This window comes from Platalea leucorodia (genome assembly GCF_965183815.1).
Source record: "Platalea leucorodia genome assembly, chromosome: 2".
NCBI lineage: Eukaryota > Metazoa > Chordata > Aves > Pelecaniformes > Threskiornithidae > Platalea > Platalea leucorodia.
Genome location: NC_138824.1, coordinates 15,772,354 through 15,797,880, shown reverse-complemented (window position 1 = coordinate 15,797,880; position 25,527 = coordinate 15,772,354). Strand labels below are relative to the sequence as shown.

General features: G+C 36.4%; 1 protein-coding gene across 1 annotated transcript in view; it reads right to left on the bottom strand.

Moving 5' to 3' along the window:
* DYNC2H1 (dynein cytoplasmic 2 heavy chain 1) overlaps nt 1-25,527 on the bottom strand; it is a gene marked incomplete at its 3' end in the record, with an annotated part of 183,148 nt that overhangs the window by 87,229 nt on the left and 70,392 nt on the right. The window contains exons 63-73 of the mRNA XM_082338028.1: nt 24,884-24,993; nt 20,768-20,866; nt 19,477-19,600; nt 16,804-16,967; nt 15,383-15,502; nt 13,050-13,184; nt 12,094-12,237; nt 11,163-11,252; nt 6,624-6,689; nt 3,088-3,138; nt 900-977 (exon numbers count right to left, since the gene is read on the bottom strand). Of these exons, the coding sequence (XP_082194154.1) occupies nt 900-977; nt 3,088-3,138; nt 6,624-6,689; nt 11,163-11,252; nt 12,094-12,237; nt 13,050-13,184; nt 15,383-15,502; nt 16,804-16,967; nt 19,477-19,600; nt 20,768-20,866; nt 24,884-24,993 (1,181 nt within the window). The remainder of the gene's footprint in view (nt 1-899; nt 978-3,087; nt 3,139-6,623; nt 6,690-11,162; nt 11,253-12,093; nt 12,238-13,049; nt 13,185-15,382; nt 15,503-16,803; nt 16,968-19,476; nt 19,601-20,767; nt 20,867-24,883; nt 24,994-25,527) is intronic.

The following is a 25,527-nucleotide window of genomic DNA, read 5'->3' as shown; positions in this document are numbered from 1 at the left end:
TCCTTTAACCATGACCATTTTTTTTTTCTATCAGTACATGCTACTGATTCAACCAGTTACTCACTTTCTGTTTATTTATTTGTTTGTTTGTTTCTTAAACCCCTAACAATCATGCTTGCCACACCATTATTGCTATTGTCCCTGGTGAAGAGAAATGAAAAATAATGAACTCTGGGTTTAGCAGCAAAAGTCCTTGCCAAAGATGGGTCAAGGTTTTCCTTCTTGCTGCTGAGCTACATGCAGGAGGAGAAGAGCCTAGAGACAGAATTTCAAGGACTAGTATTTTCATTTAGTTCCCTTCAGGGTCACAGGACTTCAACATTGATTGTTGTGGGATGAATCAAAGCAAGAAAGTGTGTTTTGGTTTTATTTGAAATTACTTGATCTGAGCAATAACAAACTCTGAAGTACCTTTAAAGGTGTGCGTGGAAATCTGATAAGTAGAAAACTAGTTTCCCAATTAACAGTTTATGGTTTTTAATAGAATATGAAGTGGTTTGTGAAAGTCATTACATAAGAGAAACCGGCAACTTAAATATTCTTTGCAATTTTTCCTCTGTATTTTTGTCTATAGAAATTGTAGTACCTTGGGTAAGCTTACAATATTTTCTAATCTAAGACGATAGGTTCATTCACATGCATTGAAATGAATTGTTAAACAAGGTAGAGATGTACATTAAAAGGTTCAGAAAAATGAGATGAAATTTAAACAATATAGAGGTTTTTTTTTTTCAACTGGGTATATATTTAGCCATGGTTTCTGCAAGATATAATAAACAGTTTAAAATAACAATATATTTCCATCTGACAAATACATATTTGAGTATTCAAGTCCAAGTTACTGTTTGCTAAAACCAAAGGCTTTTTAAGCTAAATTCAACCCACCACGTGATGTATACCTTCAAAGATGCTACTGCCCAGGCTCGGTCCTGTTCTATCCAAGAGGGAATCTGGTCACGAACACTTCTTTGTGAATCCTTATTAAAGCAAGTTACATGTTATGCACATAAGTTACATAAATTTTTGTGAAACACTATATTCAGTAATAAGATTGCAAAACTCATGTTTTTTAATAAAAATAGCATTCATAACAGGAATCTTTCTGTGGCCTTTTGCCAAGTTCATAAATGGCATAAAAAACCAAATCTACCCGTAATTTCAGGTATACTGTGCACATTAACATTTGCTTGACTACTTGAGCCTGAAAATAATTTATCATTTAGAGTATCTGTATGACACACTCAACTATAAACGTTTTTCTTTTCCATTAAAAACAAGTGACCCAAATGATTGGCTATCTGCATATGCACATGCACTCTGAGCAGCTGACTTCAAAAAAAATAACCCTACTGTGCATATTCACAGTCATGAAGAGGATTGTTCTTCACACAAAGTCTAATTCTGGCATAATTCACTAGGCAAAACATCACTTCTGGACATCTCTGCACTGGTAAAGTTTGGCCACAGCTCTATGTTTCTGTTCCTTAGATGCTGGGGATGGAGGAGATTCTAAGGATGAACAACATAGCCTAAGCTCCAGTGGAATCTCTGTGTTCACCACATCATTTTTCATAAAAAAAAAAAAATTTAAAGTACTCATTAACAGGTCTGACAGTCTCTGTATGGAAATGTACCTCTCAACCACTGAGCAACTTTACAAGTAATCTTAAATGTTCAGAAGGAAAAAGGAAAGCTTTCTTGCAAAAGGACAGCTCAGCCATGAGTTATGAAGTCTGAGAAAGAACAAAAGTAGGAAACTTGGAAGCAATTCTAGGAATAAACTTGAGATGGGTCTGCAATATGTATTCCAGTTAGAATTGAGGTTGAATCATGTATGTCCACAATCTCTCCAAAATCTATAGGTTGTGTGTTAGGTGGGGCAGAGGTAGGACTAGTGTTAAATTCCATTATACAATCAGATCTCACATGGCTTGAAAATGACCTACAGCAAGAAAATACTTGACATTCACCAAGTTCACTGACATCTAATTGAATTATAAAGACTCCATAGAGATGAACAGGGACTTCTATGTTCACATTGAAATGCAAAACCTGTAGAGTCATCTAAGGGCTAGAGAAACTGAGAATTTAAGGATCTTTTTTAGCAACCAGCTGCCTAAGTAAGAAAATCTGAGTAATACATTGTGTCTTAAGTGACTTGCCACTTCTGCCAGCATGCAGGTGAACACAGTTGGTGTCACGGATATTCTAAAAACGAGGTACTCACACTGGTCATTGTCTTCTACCGCTGCATGTACGAGACACCCTGACAGATACCTAAACAAGGCTAAAGGTTAAAAGTAATTGGGAATGATGAAAACTGCAGCTAAGCCTGATGGAAATGAGCTAGCCTGACCCTGAATGAAAGAGGAGATTAGCAACGGATTGGACTCATGTCTCCTAAAAAAAAAAAAAAAAACACCTTTCAAAACTTTTGTCAAAATATTTGTTTCAAAGACCGGCTACAATAGATAAGACTATGGGACTATGGAAAGCTTAACTTTTTTCTCTACCCTTTTCTACTGGAAGGTTATTTTGAAAGTATACAGATTCGACAGAATTGACAGACACATAGTAAACTACAGTATGATTGGTCAGACATGGAACAGAAGCTTATTAAGCTAGTTCGTCACCTAGAAAAATATATAAATACATCTCCAGATGCAGAACTCTGAGGCTGAGGGAAAAAGCATGTCAAATTAGCAAAGTGTGTGGACAATCCCATCAATCCATACCAAAAGTACCACTCATATATGATAGAGGGAGAAAGAGGGATTCAGAAACACTGATTTTCATTACAGAAGTGGTCTTAAAACCTTCTCAATACCATTGAAAAAACAAAATGAAATCCTGGTAACAGGGTAGGGGGTGGGGGAGAAGGAACAAAGGCAAAAAGTTATGCAAATTAGAAAATGAGTTGCCATGTTCAAAAAGTTTTATAATATTTATATTTCTATGTGAGAAGGTATCTGTTCCTTTCATGTATGAATACAATTAATCAAACAATATAGTAAGAATACAACCTTAACTTTTCAGGATTTAAGTAAATGTTCCTTATTTCAAAATACACAAATAAATGTAGCTTACTGATTTTCTTATGGTATCTCCAATGATCACACCTGTAAAAGTCTCCCATTCCTAGGGGGAATAAATAAACAACTCAGATAAGTCACAAGACATCTTTAAGAATAAAGATTACTGTGTAGTAGCATGTAGGCAAAACAGGAAGATAAACAAAGCTTAGATTCTGAAAGAGTTTTAAAAAAGAGAAATTTTTAAAACTCCAGGTAATACTACCAGTATGTAATTCCTTTTGCAGAATCCAAGCTAAGTGACTGCAGTGCTTTACAAGCCCTATCCTTTCTCAGCACCCACAGGTCCCACACAGATCCCCTAACTACAGACTAGCAAGAAGTAACATACTTGGCTGGCAAAAGACATACATACTGCCTGATAGGGTATCAGCAGCCCACACACAGAACAGATAACTACAGAATCCATGTTTCGATATTGTTCCATGTTATAGCATCCAAAAACTGCAGTTATTAGGACAAGAGGAATACTTAGTATAATAGATTGGTATTATGAATACTTTGGTTGCATTAAGAAAGGGGAAATGTAAGCTGAATTTATGTATGACTAAATCTTTTAGACTTGGTATCCATATCCACCTTTTAATCATTTTAAGACAGATTAGATAAGTATCTAAAAACATACTAGAAATTACATAATCTTATATTTGGAGGTGGTAGGAAATGTATTAAAAAAAAACTTCAGAGTATTGAAATTTTACATTATCAGTATCTATAAGTCTATGATAAAGAAAAATTTTATTTTCCTTATTGTTAAAGACAATAGTAACATTTCAAATGAAAAAATCAATCAACTAGTACCACTCTCGACACAGACCACAGCATAGCTTCTGGCATCCATCAATCTAGTTCAGTCTTGAAACAACTCTCTCTTTCAATTACAAACTGATGATCCTCTCCCAATTACTAAGAAAATGCTTGTGCAAAGAAACATACATGAAGACTCCCTAGTTTTAAAATCAGAAATCGTGTAATGTTTTTATGAAGAAAAGCAGAAGTACAGTATGTAGAGACTTGTAAAAATACCTCTGAAAATTCTATACGTATTCATTCAGAAAGAGAATGTCTCTACTAAGAGCCAACGCATTCTATAATATAATGTTGAAGTTGTACTATAAAATTTCTCATCACTATGTAAAAAATTCGTAAGTGCAGAAGGTTGAACTCATTTGGGATGGGAACTTAGAATACTAAATTCTCTAGCAGCATAATCAGTGACTTCTAGCCTCATCATATTAAAAGCTTTAAAAGAAATAACTTTAAAAGAATAACCACTTCAGCTTCCTTTTCCTCAACAAATATTTTGCACAAGCACTCTTAACAATTTAATTAAAATAACTTCTACCTTTCAGAGAAGTAAGAGAATTATTGATATTATTTGCCTGTTTTAATTCTTCAGTACTCAGATACTGCAGGAATGTGCATTGTATGTAACCTAGATTAAGCTGGTTAAGAGATCTAATAGCTGATGGAAATGCACGCTAAATAATAGCAACCAACACATGAAGCAGTACTTACAAATACTTAAGAAGCCTAGGTGGCCAGGCTTTAATTTAGTCAGAAAACTATTTGCAGGTTGCTGCCTTCATGACTTTATAAACTCAAGGACTAGAAAGATAAAGCAAGATATTTTCAGAAGCTGAAAAGACACAATAGAGGTGTATTAGAGAAGTTCTACTAATGAAGAGTAGCCAGGGTATGCCTCTACCAACAAGATTAATTTGAGTTATTTTTATCAGGCAGCTTCATTGCTGAAAGACTGTGGGATTTCACTTGGTCAATCCATACATCTGCAATAAAACTACATTGCATTCATAACATCAAAAAAAGTTTCAACCAACCTTTCTTAAACCTTGTACCTTAAATCCACATCCCTTAAATCCACATCCTTCATATAATCAAGTTCCATTACTTCCTTCAAATGTATTATCTGATTTTTACCTTTTACCCTATAACGGACTCTCCTCTAGTGACTCCTGGTCTCCAGCTTCTAGTACAGAAAGCCATAGCTTCATCTCTCTTTTCCGTGTAGGTATTTTAGATAATTAAATGTCTTGACTCTTGCTAATCAGTCATGTTTAAGCAATTGTATTGAGTTGATTGTGTATATTGTTCCACTGCAGGCAGACTTTATAGGATTAACTTCACTACATTATAGACAACTATAACTTTGGCATCTACATCTCAGCCAGCTAGTCTAGTCTGCCTGTAAGGGCAATAGAGAGAAGTAAACAATTTTAGCGGTAATCCATCTGACCTATTTTACAAAATTCATTTATGATGAAACTAATTGCTTCTTTGACAGGTCTGGTTTCTTCCTGTTTCCTACAAAGATAGTCTAGGATAATCTGCTCAGATGAATTTTAACAATTTTAAATTATAGTTTAAATTATAGTTACCAACTCAATCACCACTAAAAGTACCATTTTACCGGAAACATGTAAATTCACTATGAACCTCCGCATTGGGCAAAAGCATTATCTAACATCCAAAGAGAAGAACATGCTATTACTGAGATGTGCGCTGCCCAATGGAAATAAGGGTTAGCAGTACGTAAGCTCTGCTGCAATTTTGTTGGGAATAGGGTAGCCTCTAAACAACAGGTAAATTCCCCATAAATTAGGCTTTTTCAGATTAGGCCTCATTCAGACAACTATCAAAAACGTCACGTGATATCTCTCAATTTTTTGTGAGTATGCTAATAATGCAGCACTTGCCTCAAACCTGAATGGACAGCCATTTTTATTAAATGTGATTTGAACCTATATCAACTGCATCCCGCTACGCTATCAAAAATATAAACCATTCTAGGATGAGTCCATCATTCCTCTCAAAGATAGGCCACTATGGTGCAGAGAAACCAACAGTTATGTGGCCAGAGAACAACATACAAGAAGGACACTCTCTGTACAGTGCACTCTTGAAGACACTGTTGCAAATGAGGACATTAATGATCACTGCTCCAGGGATCTCTTAGACACTGAAGAATTGCTGGTTGAAATGCACAAAAGATAACTTAATTACTTCACCTTCCAGGAAGACTCTTCACTTTAAGTGTCTTCAACTGCAGGTTGCAGAATCAGACTTTTACTTAATTTCACTCTTTTTCTGCTTTTCAATACCAAGGCATTATGCGCAAGCAACCCATGGTCACAGTGAAACAGATGTGTATCCATTACTTTACTTAGAAAGGATTGTCTGTATTTAACTGGAAGGATGGATAAATGTCTAGCCACATGGTGGCAGGAAACACTGATACAGTGCCTGCAAAAAACTGCAAGAACCCTCCATAAACATCTTTTTCAGGCCCCTATTTAAAAGGCAACCATTTACTTACCTTTCTCACGGCAATCTTCGCTTTGAACCTAACAAATATAATGTTGACATCCAAAAGTAACTATAGAAGAATAGTAGCATATAAACCTAAAATCCCAAGTCCTACGCTTACTGACAAAAACTTTTTGTCTACTCATTTACTCTTCTTATTAAGTTTAAGTAAATCCCTTAGGGATTTTCACCCCTGGCACTTACATTCTCTTGAAAAAGTTCAGGGTGCATTCCTCGTACAAAATGTAGAGCAAACATTAGCTGATCAGCCTGAAACAAAAGCAATAAAAATGTATTTATATGCTCATCAAAAGTCAACTTTCTGTGTTTTTTTTTTTTTTATAAGTAACAAAATTTCATTAATAAAACACCTCTAATTCCATAGCAGTGACTTAATGACACATATCCTAATTCAAAACTGCTACATATGTCTGCAACTTAGAGACAATCACTAACCCAAACCCCGTATCTAAATACATATAAATTCAAGGGAAGAAGAAAAAAAAGGTAGTTGCAACAAAACAAATATACTAAACAGAATCCATTATTTTTTAAATTGTGCATAGGAAATGCTTGAAATCTTCTTATAGCAAATTTTTGAAACAGAATTTTGATTAAGAAAAACCCAAACAACTGTAACCTTCTGACTTTTTTCCTAGGTCTGTTGCTTCACTTGAACTTCAATCAGTCTCTGAGCACTGGAGCAATAAACCATGATTGAGGATTTACTGGAGCCATAGAATAAACCATGCAGACATTCAAGACAATATTTTTGAAAATAATATTGGCTTGTTAAAACTGGGATTCCTATGTCCATACACAGAAACATTCGTAGGTGTGTTTTACCAAAGCTTTGCTGGAAAGGACAGACTACTATGTCAAGAAGTCAATGTGAAAAACTGGAAGTTGGTACTCTGGAAAATCAGGAACTCAGAAACCTAGATTGAGGCCTCCAGTTTTCAAAGTCTGGCTGTAATCTGGAAGATGTATTTTACCAGACAATAGAAGATATAAACATATTTTCTTTCATTAAAATTTTAAGTAAGCATAAGGAAGCTGGTACCTCTTCCTTTCAAGAAGGTGAAACGTTACTAAAAAGCATAAAGCACAAGTGAAAGTGAAGAACAGAAGAAATATCAATGATGCATGGGATTGGGTTAAGCCTGCAAAGCATACGCATCTCAACCAGCTGATAAACACAACACACCTGAACTCCTATAGAAATCACTTCTATTCTTGACTTCTAAACAATGTTTGAATTTTCCATGGTGTTGTATCACACACACATGCCTTATGTATACCTCAAAATGACAGCCTGATTGTCCTTAGCTTCAGAAAATTACTGCTCTGAAGAATATAAAATTACCAAGAATACTACTGAAAAATTAATTGCATGGGACTTTTCAAAAGAGACAGAACCAAGTATGAGGAAACATACTCTAGGAAATATTATGTACATATTACAAGGTATAAGATGAACTGTTTGACTAATACTGGCTTTCTCATCTCGATGTCTATTATATTTTTGAAGACAAAATTACCTAAGATGACCAAATATTTTTGTTTTCTTTTTATTATTACTATTATCTGAGATGCCTTTTTACAAGCTTGACATATAGCTCCAAAACAGACAGATATAAGAACAACATAGAACAAAAACATGGAGTAAGGGTGTTCATGATGTTCATCATCTTTGGGAAGATTTTCTCATGTGCAGTAAAAGTAACTTCAACTGCATCTGTAGTTTGAATAATAGAGATTATTATTTAATAATTTACCTGGTGATTAGGTTCCAGAATTATGGCTGACTGACTAAAGGGACATATGTCGCTTAGAGACCATATCCTTACTAGTTTTAATTGCCCTTGGAATGACTGACCTCAGAAACAACTAAAAGACTATATATAACTTGATTAGTATGAGCCACAGCTGCTTTAAATTGGATTTGGGTAACTGCAGAAACGCATGATGACAGCCACAACAAATTCTTGGCATAATCTGTATCTCTATGGATACATAAAGTTGTTGTTTCCTGTTTTAAATAGTTCCGTTTTATTAATTCTTCCAATTACAAAACCATACAATACAAAGCATCCCCAAGGAAACAAGTTAAAGCAAATAAAGGACATTATATTTTATTTTTGCACATATTTGTTACTGGTTTTGTTACAGGGGCAGTACTGGAGGGCAAACAGGCCCCAACTAGGAATTAGGGTCAAACTGTGCAAAGCACTAAAGTTCTGTTTGTATTGATAAATAAAATACATCCATGAACATCATATGACACTGAGAACAACTGCCAAGGAATGGCTGAAATCCACACCATTCAAGTCTTTCATCCTTTCAGACAAGGTCTGCAAGCAAATCCAAATCCAAACTGCCAATTAAATGGTCCCTGGGTGATTTAGTACCCAAAACTTGAACGGGAATTGTTTGGAAGGATGCTACCTGGCCCAGGCCAAGCCCATGACAGCAACTATTTTGACAAATTAACAGTACAGGTGGGCCAGTTGCAGTGCGCAAGAAAATTTCTTGGCACCACTTCACTTACTAGCATAGATGAAGTCTATATACACACAAAGATACATATTAACCACAGACAGACAAACAAAACCATCCTTCCCAATTCTAACATGCTTAAAAAGGTATAAACTTATCATAGAATCATAGAATCATTTACATTGGAAAAGACCTTTAAGATCAACAAGCCCAGCTGTAAACCTAACACAGCCAAGTCCCACTAAACCATGTCCCTAAGTGCCACATCTACATGTCTTAAACTTTCTAACTTGTATCAGCTATACCATTTATGAAGACAATAGTAAAGCCTCAGTGCAGAATTAAAGGCAGAATTAGCAGTGGATTGATGATGGCATGAGGAGCTTATTTGTTCTCTCCACTATCAGAACACGATTCTGTAAGCTGGATGGACCATTAGTCTGAAGCTGCATGATAACACTTAAACTTTCAGTATTTTCTAAACTCCAGTCTGATCACTCACAGTGAAAATCTTTCCTACTAGAAATCTCCTATCTATGCCTTGCTTTTGAAATCTTTTATCTTTTCTGATATATAAAAATAGCTGCTTTCCAATATTCAAAAGATGTGATGACTTATAGAATCATAGAGTGATTAAGGTTGGAAAGGACCTCTGAGATCATCCAGTCCAACCGTTAACCTAACTGCCAGGTCCAGCTCTAAACCATGTCCTCAAGCACCACATCCACACATTTTCTGAATACTTCCAGGGACTGTGATTGTACCACTTCCCTGGGCAGCCTGTTCCAATGCCTAACCACCCTCTCTGTGAAGAAATTTTTCCTAATATGCAACCTAAACTTCCCCTGGCACAGCTTGAGGCCACTTCTTCTCATCCTATCACTTGTTACTTGGGAGGAGACCGACCCCCATCTTACTACAACCTCCTTTCAGGTAGTTGTAGAGAGCAATAAGGTCTCCCCTCAGCCTCCTCTTCTCCAGCCTAAACAACCCCAGCTCCCTCAGCTGCTCCTCATAAGACTTGTGCTCCAGACCCTTCACCAGCTTCGTTGCCCTTCTTTGGACACGCTCCAGCACCTCGATGTCCTTCTTGGAGTGAGGGGCCCAAAACTGAACACGGTACTCGAGGTGCGGCCTCACCAATGCTGAATACAGGGGGACAATCACTTCCCTGGTCCTGCTGGCCACACTATTTCTGATACAAGTCAGACTTATACTGACTAATACTTACAGCTTAATACTGACTTATTGGAAGGCTTCACAGACTCATGACTTCAAACACAGACATTAAATTATTATGAGAGTATTTCATGAGAATCCACCTGGACTTCGATAAACCAAAATCCTTAGAAATAACCGCTACCTCCGCATCCTCAATACAGCGTTGCTAGACTGGGGGGCGGGAGTGGGGAGGTGTTGTAAAATTTTCCAAGATCTCTCCATTATCAGTGATCAAACTCCAGACTTGCATGGTTTCTACTACTGCTCAAATCATCTATGCAGACCTACTATGCATTCTTCAGCCTCATATTGTGAGACAAACATCTCCTGTTACGATTGTTCCATGTAAAAGTAAAAATTAAAATTGAAAGTGAAGGGCATATCCATCCTAGGTTTTCATCAAGAAAGCACAAAGAGAAAAACCACCTGATTCAAATACAGAGCAAACAAGAAATACATTAAGAACATTATATAGAGGAACAGGGGAACAGATAGAAACAAACAAGCTAGCAGGTAGAGATCTGGGGCAGGAAGTGAACAGAGAAGTAGAATATTACAATGTTTTTTTGATTTCCTTTTTTTAAAAAAATAAACAAAAAAACACATAATCACACAAAACCTTATCACGACAGCTAGGTTAAACACTCATACATAAGAAATGCTATAAATAAGAGCAAACAGAATAAGAGTGCTCAGAAGACTGCGAAGCCTAGGACTGGCTATGAAACCAGAATGAGGCAGAGACGAGGGCCAGAGGTAAAGCAGAAATAGGACTAGACTGAGTATAGTCTTGTTCATTAGAATACTGCTCTGTGGAGAATGGGCATAAGCAATCTTTATTCTGTCGTATCCTAATTTTTAGTCCTCATTTTGCATGTTAAATATTGCAAGTGTAATTTTTTGCATGTATTACATACGTACTGACACAATACTGCTTATTTGAAGTAGATCAAATGTTGGTTGCTGAAAGAATATTTTCAAACCCAGTGCACTGTATAAAAGCCAGAAAAAATACAATCTTACCTTAAACAAACAACGACAAACATATTCGTACACTGTATGTTTCAATGAGCCAATAAGCGACTTGATTCTTTCCTCAGTATTACCTGAATCCTAAAAAGAAAGTCTGGATTTCAAAAATGCATGTGGAATTAAAAATCTTTTTATGTACCCTGTAAATTTCAACAGAATGACACAAATAATGTGGACTCTATGTGACAATTACTAGTTCGAAAAACATATTATTGAACTCAGCTGCAGCTATCAATGAGTAATGATAAAACAAGAAGTTCATGCTGAAGCATTAAGAAATGAATATTTTGGCCTTGAATATTTTGACTGTGAACATTATACAACATTATATATAAGGTAAATACATACAGAATGAGATAACGGTTTCTCCTCCTAACGCTAATATCCTTGGCATCTCATAGTTTTCACCTGGTAAAAAATTGCTTATGTATTGAATTACTATATTTAATTACATTTTCAACAAGACAGGCTTCATACATGCTTACAAACTGTATAAAAGTAGATAAAGTTTTGATCTTCCTTCAGGTAACTGAAACGTAGAAATATAGGTCTTTTCTTATTCTACTCCTTGTTGATAGAATTAGCATTAGTTGCAGATTAGATCATTAATTTATTTAAATAAAGCCTTCAGCAAAGTTATAATCAACCTTGTTTTTCCTAATTCACCTTAGACAAAGAGCAAGCCTGAAATTACAAATAAGAGTTACTTTTTTTTTCAGATGGCACAGCAATTTTACAATTTATATGTAATTTAAGATCATAAAAAATCACACGTGCAGGTATTCTGAATATCTCAAGCACAACAGCTCAGCATCACTACTTATTATACATTGCATAATCAGTTATTATACATTATTTTCTAAAAAATCAAAGCAGATTGACTCTTCTGCAGCATTCACAGCCTTAGGAAAAGAGAAAATACCTGCTCGCTTTGCAGAGCCCTTTGGAAAAGCCGCAGGAAAGCCGCCAAACTAAAACGGTACATATTATTAATTTTGGACAAGTCAGAGATAATAAAGTACATCTTGCTAGCACTCTCAGCTAAAGGGAGATAGGCGTCCCTCTCCTGTGGATAAAAAAAAAAAAAAAAAAAAAAACATACATAAAAACCCAGTATATTACTGCCATCTACTGGTTATTCTATAAACACTTATTCATCCCACTAAAAAAAACCCCAAACATTCACATGACTCCCACTGCTTTAGAAAACTGCATCCTTTCTGATTCTTCAAATTGAGGGACATGCACCCAAGACTTCAACACTGTCTTTGGATATCAAAACTGGAAGAAAGCATTTTTAGCAAAAAGTTATTTAAATTATGAAGAACATTTTGGAAATCAATCCCTAAGGCACTGAGGCCTCTTCCCACCACAGAACATATCCCAAAACTCAATAGAAAAAAAATTTAAACTAAACAAATAAGAACACTTAGGAAAACTCTGTAGTGTGTTAGAAAAACAGCATGCCAGATGAATAGCACCACCAATGATCTAAATTTTTGGAATAGCAAGGGATATATTAAGTAAGAACATCCATATGAGCACTGTTTGCAATAGCAGATTGTAAAAATAAAGTCAAAACTCATTACTTGCCAATAAGTCCTTGGTGAAAATTGCTTTAATTCAAACTGGCAGACTTTAAATTGTGCAGCTATTCACCATGTGTAAACCAAAGGAATTTAATTACTGAAAATATTTTCTGTACTTGCATATCCCAAATATCTTTTACTCCAAATAATTAATTCTATGAATTATAATTTTTATAATTTTATTAATTTGATTTTATACTCCTGTGGATGTATATATCCTCTCCATATAGAAGATGATTGTTTTTACCAGGAAAAAAAACAGCAATAAAAGATTAGAATATTCTTCTACCTTATCAAGGAAACTCTGAAGCTTGTGAGATTCAGCAAGTGATTCTTGGATGAGTGCACTACTTGCTTTAGTCTGATTCAAAGATTCAATCAGATCCTTATTTTCTAGTATATTGCCTTGTGATGTTGCAAGTGTCTGTAAAAAAAAAAAAGTCATCTATGTTGCATTAAAAAAAAAAAAACAACTGTAAAGTAACCATTTTGGAAGCTGTCCTTCTTTCTGACCTGTACATATTTCTGAATCACTGAATGCATCAAGAGTACCAGAAAGCAGGTAGTTACTCCAAACACTGAGATGTTGTTTTAAAGAAGCATGGAAAATAAAACCTAGGAACAAACTCCAAAAATCCAGATTGCCAGGTTCTGAAACTTAAGTTGTCAGTAAGCTTTTGAGAATGATTTCTATGATCAGAGTTTTACGCACTAATATCTCCATGCTAAATACAAATTAGGGTATTTTTTCTTCAATTTAACTACCAATTTAACCTGAAAATGGCTACTTGTAATGACTTCCTATACCCAGTCCTTCATAAATTCATTTTCCTTCAAAAACATTCCAATATCCCCTTCACACTTTAGTTCTCATTTCCAACTGAGATGAATATTAACAATTACAATAATTTCAGTTTTGTAATCATAGAATCATAGAATCGTTAAGGTTGGAAAAGACCTTTAAGATCATCACATCCAACCATTAATCCAGCACTGCCAAGCCCACCACTAAACCATGTCCCTAAGTGACACATCTACGTGTCTTTTAAATACCTCCAGGGATGGAGACTCAACCACTTCTCTGGGCAGCCTGTTCCAGTGCCTGACTACCCTTTCCGTGAAGAAATGTTTCCTAATATCCAACCTAAACCTCCCCTGGCACAACTTGAGGCCGTTTCCTCTCGTCCTATCACTTGTTACTTGGGAGAAGAGACCGACCCACACCTCGCTACAGCCTCCTTTCAGGTAGTTGTAGAGAGCAATAAGGTCTCCCCTCAGCCTCCTCTTCTCCAGCCTAAACAACCCCAGCTCCCTCAGCTGCTCCTCATAAGACTTGTGCTCCAGACCCTTCACCAGCTTCGTTGCCCTTCTTTGGATACGCTCCTGCACCTCAATGTCCTTCTTGGAGTGAGGGGCCCAAAACTGAACACAGTATTTGAGGTGCGGCCTCACCAGTGCCCAGTACAAGCGGACGATCACTTTCCTAGTCCTGCTGGCCATGCTATTGTACAACCCAGGATGCTATTGAAGTATGGAATTTTTCTAGAGAACAAGTTTCCTTCTGCTGGTAAGAGAAATCTGCCCTATCACAATTTTAATAAAGGTTTGAGTCTAGTATTTGAGACTGAACAGGGAGTTTAATAGGGACAGTAAATGTGGAAATTCAAATCATATTACATAATTATGTGCAAAAGTCTAAAACTGAGCTATTAATGGACAGTCTAATAGAGTTCAGTTTATTACTTTTTGAGGAATCTTTAAAAATTACTGGCTTATGCTCAAGTCCATTGTGTTGGGTACTGCAAAGTTCTATGACTCAGCTACAGACTGAGGGTTTTGAGGCAGCAGGTCAATTCCCTAAAACATCATAGATGCAGGAAGGAAGGAAGATTTGAGGATCGATTCCTACAGGCATGAAGCACAGTTTCTGTGTCCTCTTTCTTGGAAGCTACCTTTTGTTATAGAGGTGTACAAGTCTTTCTGAGCAGAATTACTTTCATTAACATAAAAAGGTAAACTGAAAATTGAGAATATTAATTTTAAATACAAGAAAGGAAAATATTAACTATAAAGGTATTACAGTTCATTGCTAATAAGAAACAATTGTGGAGATTTAAAGTTTTAAATGTCTCTCTCAACAAATCTTTCCATTTTCTAATGGGAACTTTTCTTCTAGGTTTTTTTCCTTTCACAATTCAGAATAATTTCTCAACTTGAGAAAATATCATTTGACATGATTCACAAGCTTAAAAAAGGGCTTTTTTAAAAGCTCGTAATTTGAAAAATAAATAGTATAATTTTTAAGAAAGTTTATCTTTTTTTAATGCATTAAAATTAATTAAATTTCTAATCAATCTAAACCAGCCTATATCTAGCCCAACAATTCATACATTCAACTTTGACAAGGCTTAATGTATTGAAATACTACAGTTTCATGACAGATGTACGTATTTTATCTACTTTAATCTCCCAACAGCCCCAGGCAAACAATGCTTTTATTTTCTCAAATCAAAAATTCTGAGGGTGCATTATTCCAATACTTCCACCATCTTCATTCAAACACATAACAATATGAACACTATCTTATTGATCTAACAGATACAAGAGATAAACTTATTTTACCTCCAAAAGAGATTCCTCAAGCTTAGCTAACTGTATCTTCTTGCCTTCTTCTTGTTGTAACAGTTTTGTCTTCTGCTCTTCCAAATCAGGCTTTTCGTGCTGAATTGTTAAAGCCAAAAGCTAAAAAGAAAGGAGATTATTCAACAGGATAAAAAACACTCTAATATTTCATAATATATATTCATTAATTATATAGCATCATATATAGTCATAATATATACTCATTAATCATATAGCAGTATATAGTCTATATTTTTGAAAGTAGACTTCTGAGGGTTTACTCAGTTAGCCAGCTATCCCACATCTTCCAATCTATGTAGACATCCAGGACATCACGCAGGGGCAAGTATAACCCAGGAACTACTGTGAACCATGCCCTTGTGTATAACAGCAGATGCAAGCCAGCTGAGATACTCAAGAACATCTCAAAAGGCACTGGATCACTTTATTAAGGACACTGATTCACACCCTTTTATGCTGAGACCTAAATCTTTGCACTTCAATCTGAATCACACCTGTGTTTAAGTGACTGGCAGTCTTCATTTGTGTATATCTTGTTATCAGACATAAAAAGAAGTAGGTGATAGAAAACACAAACTGTAAAGAATGGCAGTGAATTTCTTTCCAGCAAGTCTACCAAAAGTCAAACCCCTCTCCTGCCCACAAAGAGAGATAACAAAAAATAAAGCTTTTTCTTCTCTATTTCCACTTAAAGAGAGGGTCAATTCACTTCATTACATTGTATGATGTCGATTCCCTATCTCCAGTGGAGGGAGGAAATCCATACGGTTATCCGTGCTTCACATTTTGAATTGTATCTTACTTATCAACATCTTATTTACATCCCATTCCAAGCCTCTTGTTAGTTTGGAAAAATTTGTTTCGTACCAAATAAAGAGGGTTTTTTTCTTCCTTTAATTTATCTTTTTTCTTTTTTTTCCTCTCTTTCATCTGTACGCTACATTTTACTTCCTAAGCGTTATAGAAAAAAACTCAAAAGCTACCAGCATTTTGGAGGAAGTAAAATATACAGCTTTTTGGTTTCACTACATTTTTCCTGTACCCCAAGTATCTTGATGCTAGCATTACTCTCTAACTAGAACACTGGAGAACAATAACAGAAATGTTTCCACGGTAGCATAAATGCATCTTGAACAGAAAACAGAAGTTTAGCGATTAATCTGTTGCAACGGAAGTCAATGAGATGGTTTCTATTTTCTCTATTGGGCTCACTACTTGGTTCCAAAGCGCATAAACCCAAGATTTTAAAATTTAAATTTAGTTTCAGCATTGATTTTACCATTTATATTTGTGTGCTAGAAAACATCTCCGTGACCATTAATGCAAAATGCACCATAGGGCTTCTTCCAGAAGCTATGAATGTCCACTATACATACATTGTTTTTATTCTAAATACCTACCTGTCCTCTTAAGCCACTTCCAGTTGTGGTAAAGTTAACTTCTGTAACAATAGAAGAAGCATCAGGTGGAATGAAGGGATTTGGGTTCCTTGTCGATAGAAAAAGACGGAACTCTTCATTATAATCTATCATTTTTTCACCTATTTGTATAGCGTAACGGGGTCCTGTAAATAATAAATAGATGTTACACTCACTCTGATTGGAAAATTCTACAATAGGTATACCACTCTATCAAAACACACTAGCCATAATTACATATTGGCTAACTAAGATGGTTCAACATTTTCTGAACATGATCCAAAACAATTAGATTTCATCTCTGGATCTCTTACATTTATTTGTAGAAGGTTGATATTGCTGTACAATCATAAGTGTATTAAAATATTATTTTCTATGATAATTGTTATAGAGAAAGTCTATGAAACTAAAGATGCTGGAATATCTAGTCATTAGATTGAAAGAAAAATATTCCATTAAGAAATGTCCCATAAATTTATCTTATTACAAATACATTTAATTTAATCACAGTATGAAAGAAAAAAATAATTTATTAAATTTCTGCTCTCATGGTTTCAATCTCTGTTTATATTCCTAATATTTTGACATTTCTCACTATGTCTGCCACAGAATGAAACTATACATATGGCCTGTCACCACAGGCTTCCATTCTAGCAGGGTCAGAAAAGAATAGACCCAGCCAATCACCCAACTAGAGTAAGATTTTGCCTCCTGATACTAAAAAAGAAGGAAGAACAGAATTATAAGATGAAAAGTTTCAAAGTGAAAATTTCCTTTCCCGAGAAATTTCCGAGGTGGCATAGTTAGGTGCTTCTCTATTTTTAGCACTAGGAGCAGATCAGAAATGCTCTAAGTATAAATCTTTTGCTAAAACACTGGTAGAGATGAAAATCACATACCAATTTTGCTTCTGTGCCAAGAATCAGAATAAATTTTAGGCCTATGCTGTAAAAACGTCAAACAGAAAATGGAAGCTGTACAAGGCCAAATTTATTGCAGTATATATATTCACATTTTTCTTAATGTTTCATTCCAAGTAATGAAAAGATGTACAGTCAACACAAGCAAAATAATGCAGACAGGGCCCCACCTCCACGTTTTGACAAAAATGAGTGTGTGCTTGCTTGTGAAGTGACTGAAAAGACCCAAATAGCGAGCCATTCTCCCTTTTCAAAAAACAGCTCCCTAGCTTGGACTTGCACAGACCTAGCATTAACATAGCTCATTAACATGCAAAAGAGGATGCCTGAGTGTTATGAGAAATTTCCCTGAATAAACTAGTATATTTTAATTTAATCTGCTTTCTCCACAGTTCTACAGAGATATTCATCTCTTAATTTCATTCCTTGAGTAAAATCAGTTAAGATGCCTGTAATACTGTATCTCTGCTTTCCAAAGTTCAGCAGAAGCTAGTGAAAAACAGTTGTAAAGATGTTCTACCTAACCCCTTACAGATCCCTGAAGTCACCACTTCGGTGGTGCTCTCAACTTTTACCAAGGATAAACAAGCAAGCACATCTGTAATGGAAGAATGACTTAAATTAACATTTTATTTTTACTGAACAGACGTTTCCGATACAGAACAGAATAAGAACGCTACAGCATTTGCATTTATTTTTACCATGTATTTACATTTAAAGAATTACCGCTACCTCACTCACTATTAGATCTCAATATTAGATGAAATTACAGCAAAAAGGAGTCTTGAGCTATTTTCAGTGCCCAAAGTTCTGCCTGTAAATTACATGCACAGGCTGTGGTACATGCTGAGGAATTAACACTTGAGGCAGAAATATAATTACTAAGGATAACGTAAATATACTTTAATTACAGTAAAATAGGAAGTATTTAAAACATACATTGTAGTATTTTTTTAATCCACTTAGTTCTTTTGATATAATTTCAAAATATGCAACATAATACAACATAATTCACGCTGAGATACTTATATCATTACTATTTATCTTTGCTAAACATTCAACACAATTTTTCATATCAGCCTTTTAAAGCAACTAAATCCAAAGCAGTTATATAGAGTTATATAGAGTACATTATCTCTCCAAAGCAGAGATATTGTAAAATGTGTTTTTTTTTCTCCTTTCATTGCATCAGACTTTCATTGCATGTCCTTTCATTGCATCAGACTCCTTTCACTGAATTCCACCATTTTGCTGATATCTATGACCGCCCCCCCCATTCCAAAGTCACATCGGGGACAGACCTGTGTGCTTTTTTTAGTTTGAGACAAATGAAAGAGAAAGAGCAACACCAACATTCTAAAACTCTGATTTCTAACTGCACAACCAGTTGTGTAATTTCTGGTCTATTTAAGGCTCAAGTTCCTAATTAAAACTATGTATTTGAAATTATCACTAGAAATTAACTTAAAATTTAAACTGTGAAGAGTTGATAAAAATACTTTATACTAATTCCAGTCAAAAAATCTTAAAATACTTTTCAATATTTTTCCACTCACTAAACAAGAACATATCTCCAGCGTATTTCGTGCACTGAAGTGTTAGCAGCAGGTTAATGTTAAAGAGGAAAAAACTACATAATATTCATGTTTTCAGAAAAATTGAGTTTTATATGATATATATAGATCTAACCTACAAAAGCTTTGAGCAAGCATTTGTAAAGATCTTGGTCATTTACCTTGAGCAACAAGATCTTTTCTTAGCAACGGGTAAAGTACAGGCTCCACTCCATCCATTTCCTGTATAATAAGTGTTTTCCCAAATCTCACTGCCAGCTCAAGAGCGGTTAGGAAGTTGGTGTCCTGGGCAAATAAAAATTCATTTCTTTGATTCAGGTTTTTTTGAAATATTAACACTTTGAAATGAACAGGAAGGCATTATACCAGGAGTCTAATCTAAAAATCAGTAGTATAGCTGAAAAATTCTATTGCAAGCATCATATGATATTTCAGGGGTTAGCCACAAGTGTTTACTTTCAATGTTTGATCTATTCAGCTACTGATACACAGGCAACCTATTTAACATGCCTAGCTCTCCAAGTGCTGCACGAGAAGAGAGCAGGTCTACCATACGTCTTGTGTCATGTCTGTCAAGCGCACCTGGAAGCCCTGGCTAGTTAACGCTATGTCTCAAAACTGAATCAAGACCTAAGGACAGGATTCATATTGAAATGAAGATACCTAAATGCAGTCTTTTGCGTGTAGGTGTCTAAACATGCACATGGTGTTTAAGATTCCATTACAGTCAACGGAGATCCTATGCAGAAAACAGAGCCTAAAAGGTAATCAAGCCGACCAGCTAGCAGGGGAAGCATTCAATTACCCAAAGATAAGTATCTAGTACCATCAGAGAGTATTTAAAAGGCCTGCACAGAGCTGGCAGAGATCTGTGAAAGACCTACATTCTGTTGAAGCAGTATCTTGAGGCCAGGTGGGGTTCAATAAGGGACTTTTGAATGGCACTAGATGCCTGCCTATGTGTGTGCAACTGAGCCAAGCCTCGCCACCCATGTAAACAGTGATATGGAGACAATTAATCTTAGGTACCTTAATCTCAAACTGAAATCCAATCTACTATTTCCAATGTAGATAATACAACATAAAAATCATAGGGAAGAAGTGTATACATACTCTTGAAATCCGGTGAACTGCAACCAAAACCACAAAAGACCTCCCTGTTTACAAATCTTTTATTACCTCCCTCTCAGCAGAAAATACTGATATTCTTGGAGAGGGCAGCACAAAGGCAAACTTGTAGAAGCAATACCAGATGTTGACTTTGTAAACAAATTTTCAGTACCATGTAAGAATCATTGTAACCTAGAACTCTGTGAGAAATTATATGCTTCATGGAATATAACCCCATTATTGGTGATTGCTATCACACCCCTTTAAAAACTGCTCTCTAAAGTTTGGAATAGAGCGAGGTTAAGCAGAACAGAATTGTAAGACCACGAGTAAATACTGTACCTGTTGGTTAATAACTTCCAAACGTGATTCCTTCAAATGTGTCTTCAACCATTCAGTAGCCCGGAAAGAAGGGTCTATCAAAAATGGGCAAACTTTACTCTAGGGGGGGAAAAAAATATATATATATATTTACTGAAATCTATTTTGTTTAAGAATAAAATTGAATGGAGTTCTTTTTTATTTCCCCAAACTAATGGTGTAGTAATTTTTAAATCTTTTTCATTAACAGTTTAAAGAAACAATAACAGCCTAATAACAAAACAACAATAAACAACAGTAGAAGGCATTTTATGAGCACCCAAAATCAAAATTCTCAGGTCTTTTTCCTGCTAAAATTAGGCAGTCTCTATTCAATGAGTATAATCTACAGCTTTTCTACAGCTTTTGTTATTCACAACTGCTTTGAAACTTAGAAGAAGAGGTATTATTTTTCCTTTTTCCTCCTGTAGTGCACAAAGGTACAGTACTTTGGGTTTGGACCTCAATGCATTTTAGAAAGAATAACGAATACAAGTATTTTGCAGGCATAAAGATACAAATAGCATTTTACTTACAATCACAAACAAATCCAGATCTCAAACTTGCAGACACTACAATGTAGAATATTTTGGTGATATTGCCCAGTAACATGTATACTGACAACACAGCAGCTTTTCATTTTAATAAAACCATTATTAATGTGTGGTTCCCATACCAGTACTGTGCAAAGCTTTACTATTTTATTATATTGTATTGTATTGTATTATATTATATTATATTATGATACGTTATGCTATACACATTGCTTTCTAAATATCGAGACTTTAACCACTGATGTACTAATTATCTAAGTGCTCAGAACACAATGTTCACAATACAGAGTGACCACAGATGGTAGTAAACAGGGCAAGTGAAAAGAGACCTATTCACAGTTGACATATGCATTTAAGATTTCACAGAATCACAGAATGGTTGAGACTGGAAGGGACCTCTGGAGGTCGTCTTGTCCAAACCCCCTGCTTGAGCACCTATAGCTGATGGCCCAGGACCATGTCCAGATGGCTTTCGAGCTATCTTCAGGGATGGAGACTCCACCACTTCCCTGGGCAACCTGTGCCAGTGCCTAGTCAACCTCACAGTAAAAAAGTGTTTCCTGATGTTCAGATGGAGCCTCTTGTGTTTCAGTTTCTGCCCATTGCCTCTCGTCCTGTCACTGGGCACCACTGAAAAGAGCCTGGGTCTGTCCTCTTTGCACCCTCCCCTCAAGTATTTATAGGCATTGATAAGATCCCTCCTGAGTCTTCTCCAGGCTAAACAGTCCCAGCTCTCCCAGCCTTTCCTCATAGGAGAGATGCTCCACTGCCTTAATCATCTTTGTGGCCTTTCACTGGAGTCTCTCCAGTACTTCCATGTCTCTCTTGTACTGAGGAGCACACAACTGGACACAGCACTCCAGGTGTGGCCTCACCAGTGCTGAGTAGGGGGGAAGGATCACCTCCCTTGACCTGCTGCCAATACTTTGCCTAAAGCAGCCTAGGATACCATTAGCCTTCTTTTTGGCAAGGACCCATTGCTGGCTCATGTACAACCCAGTGTCCGCCAGGACCCCCAGGTCCTGTTCTGCAAAGTTGTTTTGCAGATGGGTGGCCCACAGCACATGCTGGTACATGAGGCTGTTCTTCCCCAGGTGCAGGACTTTGCAGTTCCCCTTGTTGAACTTCACAAGGTTCCTGTCAGCCCACTTCTCCAGCCTGTCAAGGACCCTCTGGGCCACAGCTTGACCCTCTGATGTATCAGCCACTCCTCCCAGTTTTGTGTCACCAGCAAACTTGTTGAGGGTTTAAACATGTATTTTCAGCAATTCTCTGGCTCAGTCTGATAGAACACTTTCAGGGTTGTTTTTGTTTTTTTTTTTTTTAGATTCTGAGTCCTACCATTCCAAACTGAGTAACTACAGAGTTACTCAGAGGGACATGGACAGGGTGGATCGTTGGGCTGGGGCCAACTGCATGAGATTCAACAAGGCTCAGTGCCGGGTCCTGCACTTGGGTCACAACAACCCCATGCAACACTACAGGCTTGGGGAGGAGTGGCTGGAGAGCAGCTTGGCAGAAAAGGACCTGGGGGTGTTGGTCGACAGCCAGCTGAATATGAGCCAGCAGCGCACCCAGGTGGCCAAGAAGGCCAATGGCATCCTGGCTTGTATCGGGAATAGCGTGGCCAGCAGGACCAGGGCGGTGATAGTGCCCCTGTACTCAGCACTGGTGAGGCCGCACCTCGAGTACTGTGTTCAGTTTTGGGCCCCTCACTCCAAGAAGGACATCGAGGTGCTGGAGCGTGTCCAAAGAAGGGCAACGAAGTTGGTGAAGGGTCTGGAGCACAAGTCTTATGAGGAGCGGCTGAGGGAGCTGGGGTTGTTTAGTCTGGAGAAGAGGAGGCTGAGGGGAGACCTTATTGCTCTCTACAACTACCTGAAAGGAGGTTGTAGTGAGGTGGGGGTCGGTCTCTTCTCCCAAGTAACAAGCGAGAGGACGAGAGGAAACGGCCTCAAGCTGCGCCAGGGGAAGTTTAGGTTGGATATTAGGAAAAACTTCATCACTGAAAGAGTAGTCAGGCACTGGAACAGGCTGCCCAGGGAAGTGGTTGAGTCTCCATCCCTGGAGGTATTTAAAAGACAGGTAGACGTAATGCTTGAGGACATGGTTTAGTGGTGGACTTGGCAGTGCTAGGTTAACGGTTGGACTCGATGATCTTAAGGATCTTTTTCAACCTTAACGATTCTATGATTCTGATTCTACACAGATCCCAAACTGAAAGACAGGGAAACACAGACAATATCCAAGCATCAAAAGATGTGAGCACAAAAGCTTGTGGACTGTACTGTAGATGGCATTGGTAAAATACCATGTCCAATCCCAGTTTTAAAAGGATGCTGAAAAAAACTGTACACAAAGATAATTATTTGAGCTGAGGGAGGGCTTGAAAAAGCTCTTCATGCACAGTGAGATTTTTAAGAGCTCAATCTATTCAACTATGGAAAAAGATGAAAATAAGACTTGATTATAACACGTAAGTAGCTTTAAGGGTACAAAATAGTATTTATTGAAGAGCTTTTTAATCAAACTGAGAAAGGAATAACTAGAACTAATATCAACATGATAAAGCAAGATGAATCTAAATTGAAGAAAACGCTGTAACTGATTTGAGAGAATCATCAATCATCCAAGAAAACTACCTGAGGAAAAAAATTTTTCACAATGAGGGTGGTGAAACACTGGAACAGGTTGCCCAGAGAGGTGGTAGATGCCCCATCCTTGGAAACATTCAAGGCCAGGCTGGATGGGGCTCTGAGCAACCTGATCTAGTTGTAGGTGTCCCTGCCAGTTGCAGGGGGGATGGACTAGGTGGCCTTTAAAGGTCCCTTCCATCCCAAAGCATTCTATGATTCTATGAAATGTAGATTCTCCTCATGGCATTAAATCTTTGCTTTCTAGCAGATCTAAAAAATGACTATGTTATAACTACAATGTTATGTACATAATTGTGCAATTGCATATGTATATTTGTTATGTATTATATATCTATATATAAGTAGATGATGAAACTGAATCATGACTATAAGCATAGTACTAATCATTCTTTTCTCAAGTATTATTAGCTACTGGCCTCAAGTGAATGGCATTTTGTATCCTATATCACAGAACTAATCTGATGAAATCTGAGGTTTAAAGTCTAGATGTTTTGAAAGGTATCTGCATATAGCCTTTTTCTGAGAAAAAAAAGCATTAGAAATGATATGTCAAAGTGAACACATATAGGACATAATCTTCCACCGACTGTATTGGTGTTAATGATTATTCACACTTTAAACCTGAATAGACTGATACCAGGTTTTGTCTGTTCAACATCTAGAAGAAAATTGTAAAAGCAAAAAAGAAAAACATGTATTTTCTTTATCTGTTCTTTTTCTTTTGCTACAGAATACCCAGAGTTACATAAGTATTTGTTTCTCTGTGTGTATTCTGTGGTGCTAATGAAACAACAAATGAAATAGTTCAAATTTCCAGAAAGATGCCATGTTACCGAAATTTGTAGAAATTGAAATACTTCAAAGACAAGACAAAAAATCAAATTTACCTGCAAGATGACAAGAGCATTTTCTATTGAAAGGTCATCTGAAGGTAAACCTTCACTTTTCCAAACTAACTCCTCACTTTCTGTACACAGGAATCGCCGTAAATCAAACTCTGATAAATGAAAGAGTGTCAGTTTGTACTAGAATTTATAGTCTGCATAATTTTTAAGCATTTACCACTCTATATACAGTGGAGACTCTAACACAGTGCAAGTCTGTAGATTTTCCTTAAATTTATTATTTTATTGCTTGAACTTATTACTATTAACTAGCTGATGTTATAAAAAATATTGAATGGGGTTACTAACACAAATAGATAAAAATGATTACTGAAAAAGCAGAAGCATTCAGAATGCATTGGCAAATTTACAACAGTTAATGTGGATACATTCATTCATGTAAACTTCTTTTTAAGCAAGGACTATGGAGCTAAATCTTAAGAATTTATAAGTATTTATAATCTTAATAATTAATAGAATAATCCTAAGAAATAGTCTGTCAGTATATACAAGTATTTATTGAGTAAGAAAATGTTGTCACTTTTCATTTGGGAACATCAAGACAATTGAGACTGTTCATTAGGACTCAGTGGCATTTCTCACTTCCTCAGTCAAGCTTAATTACTTACACACACACACACAGACAC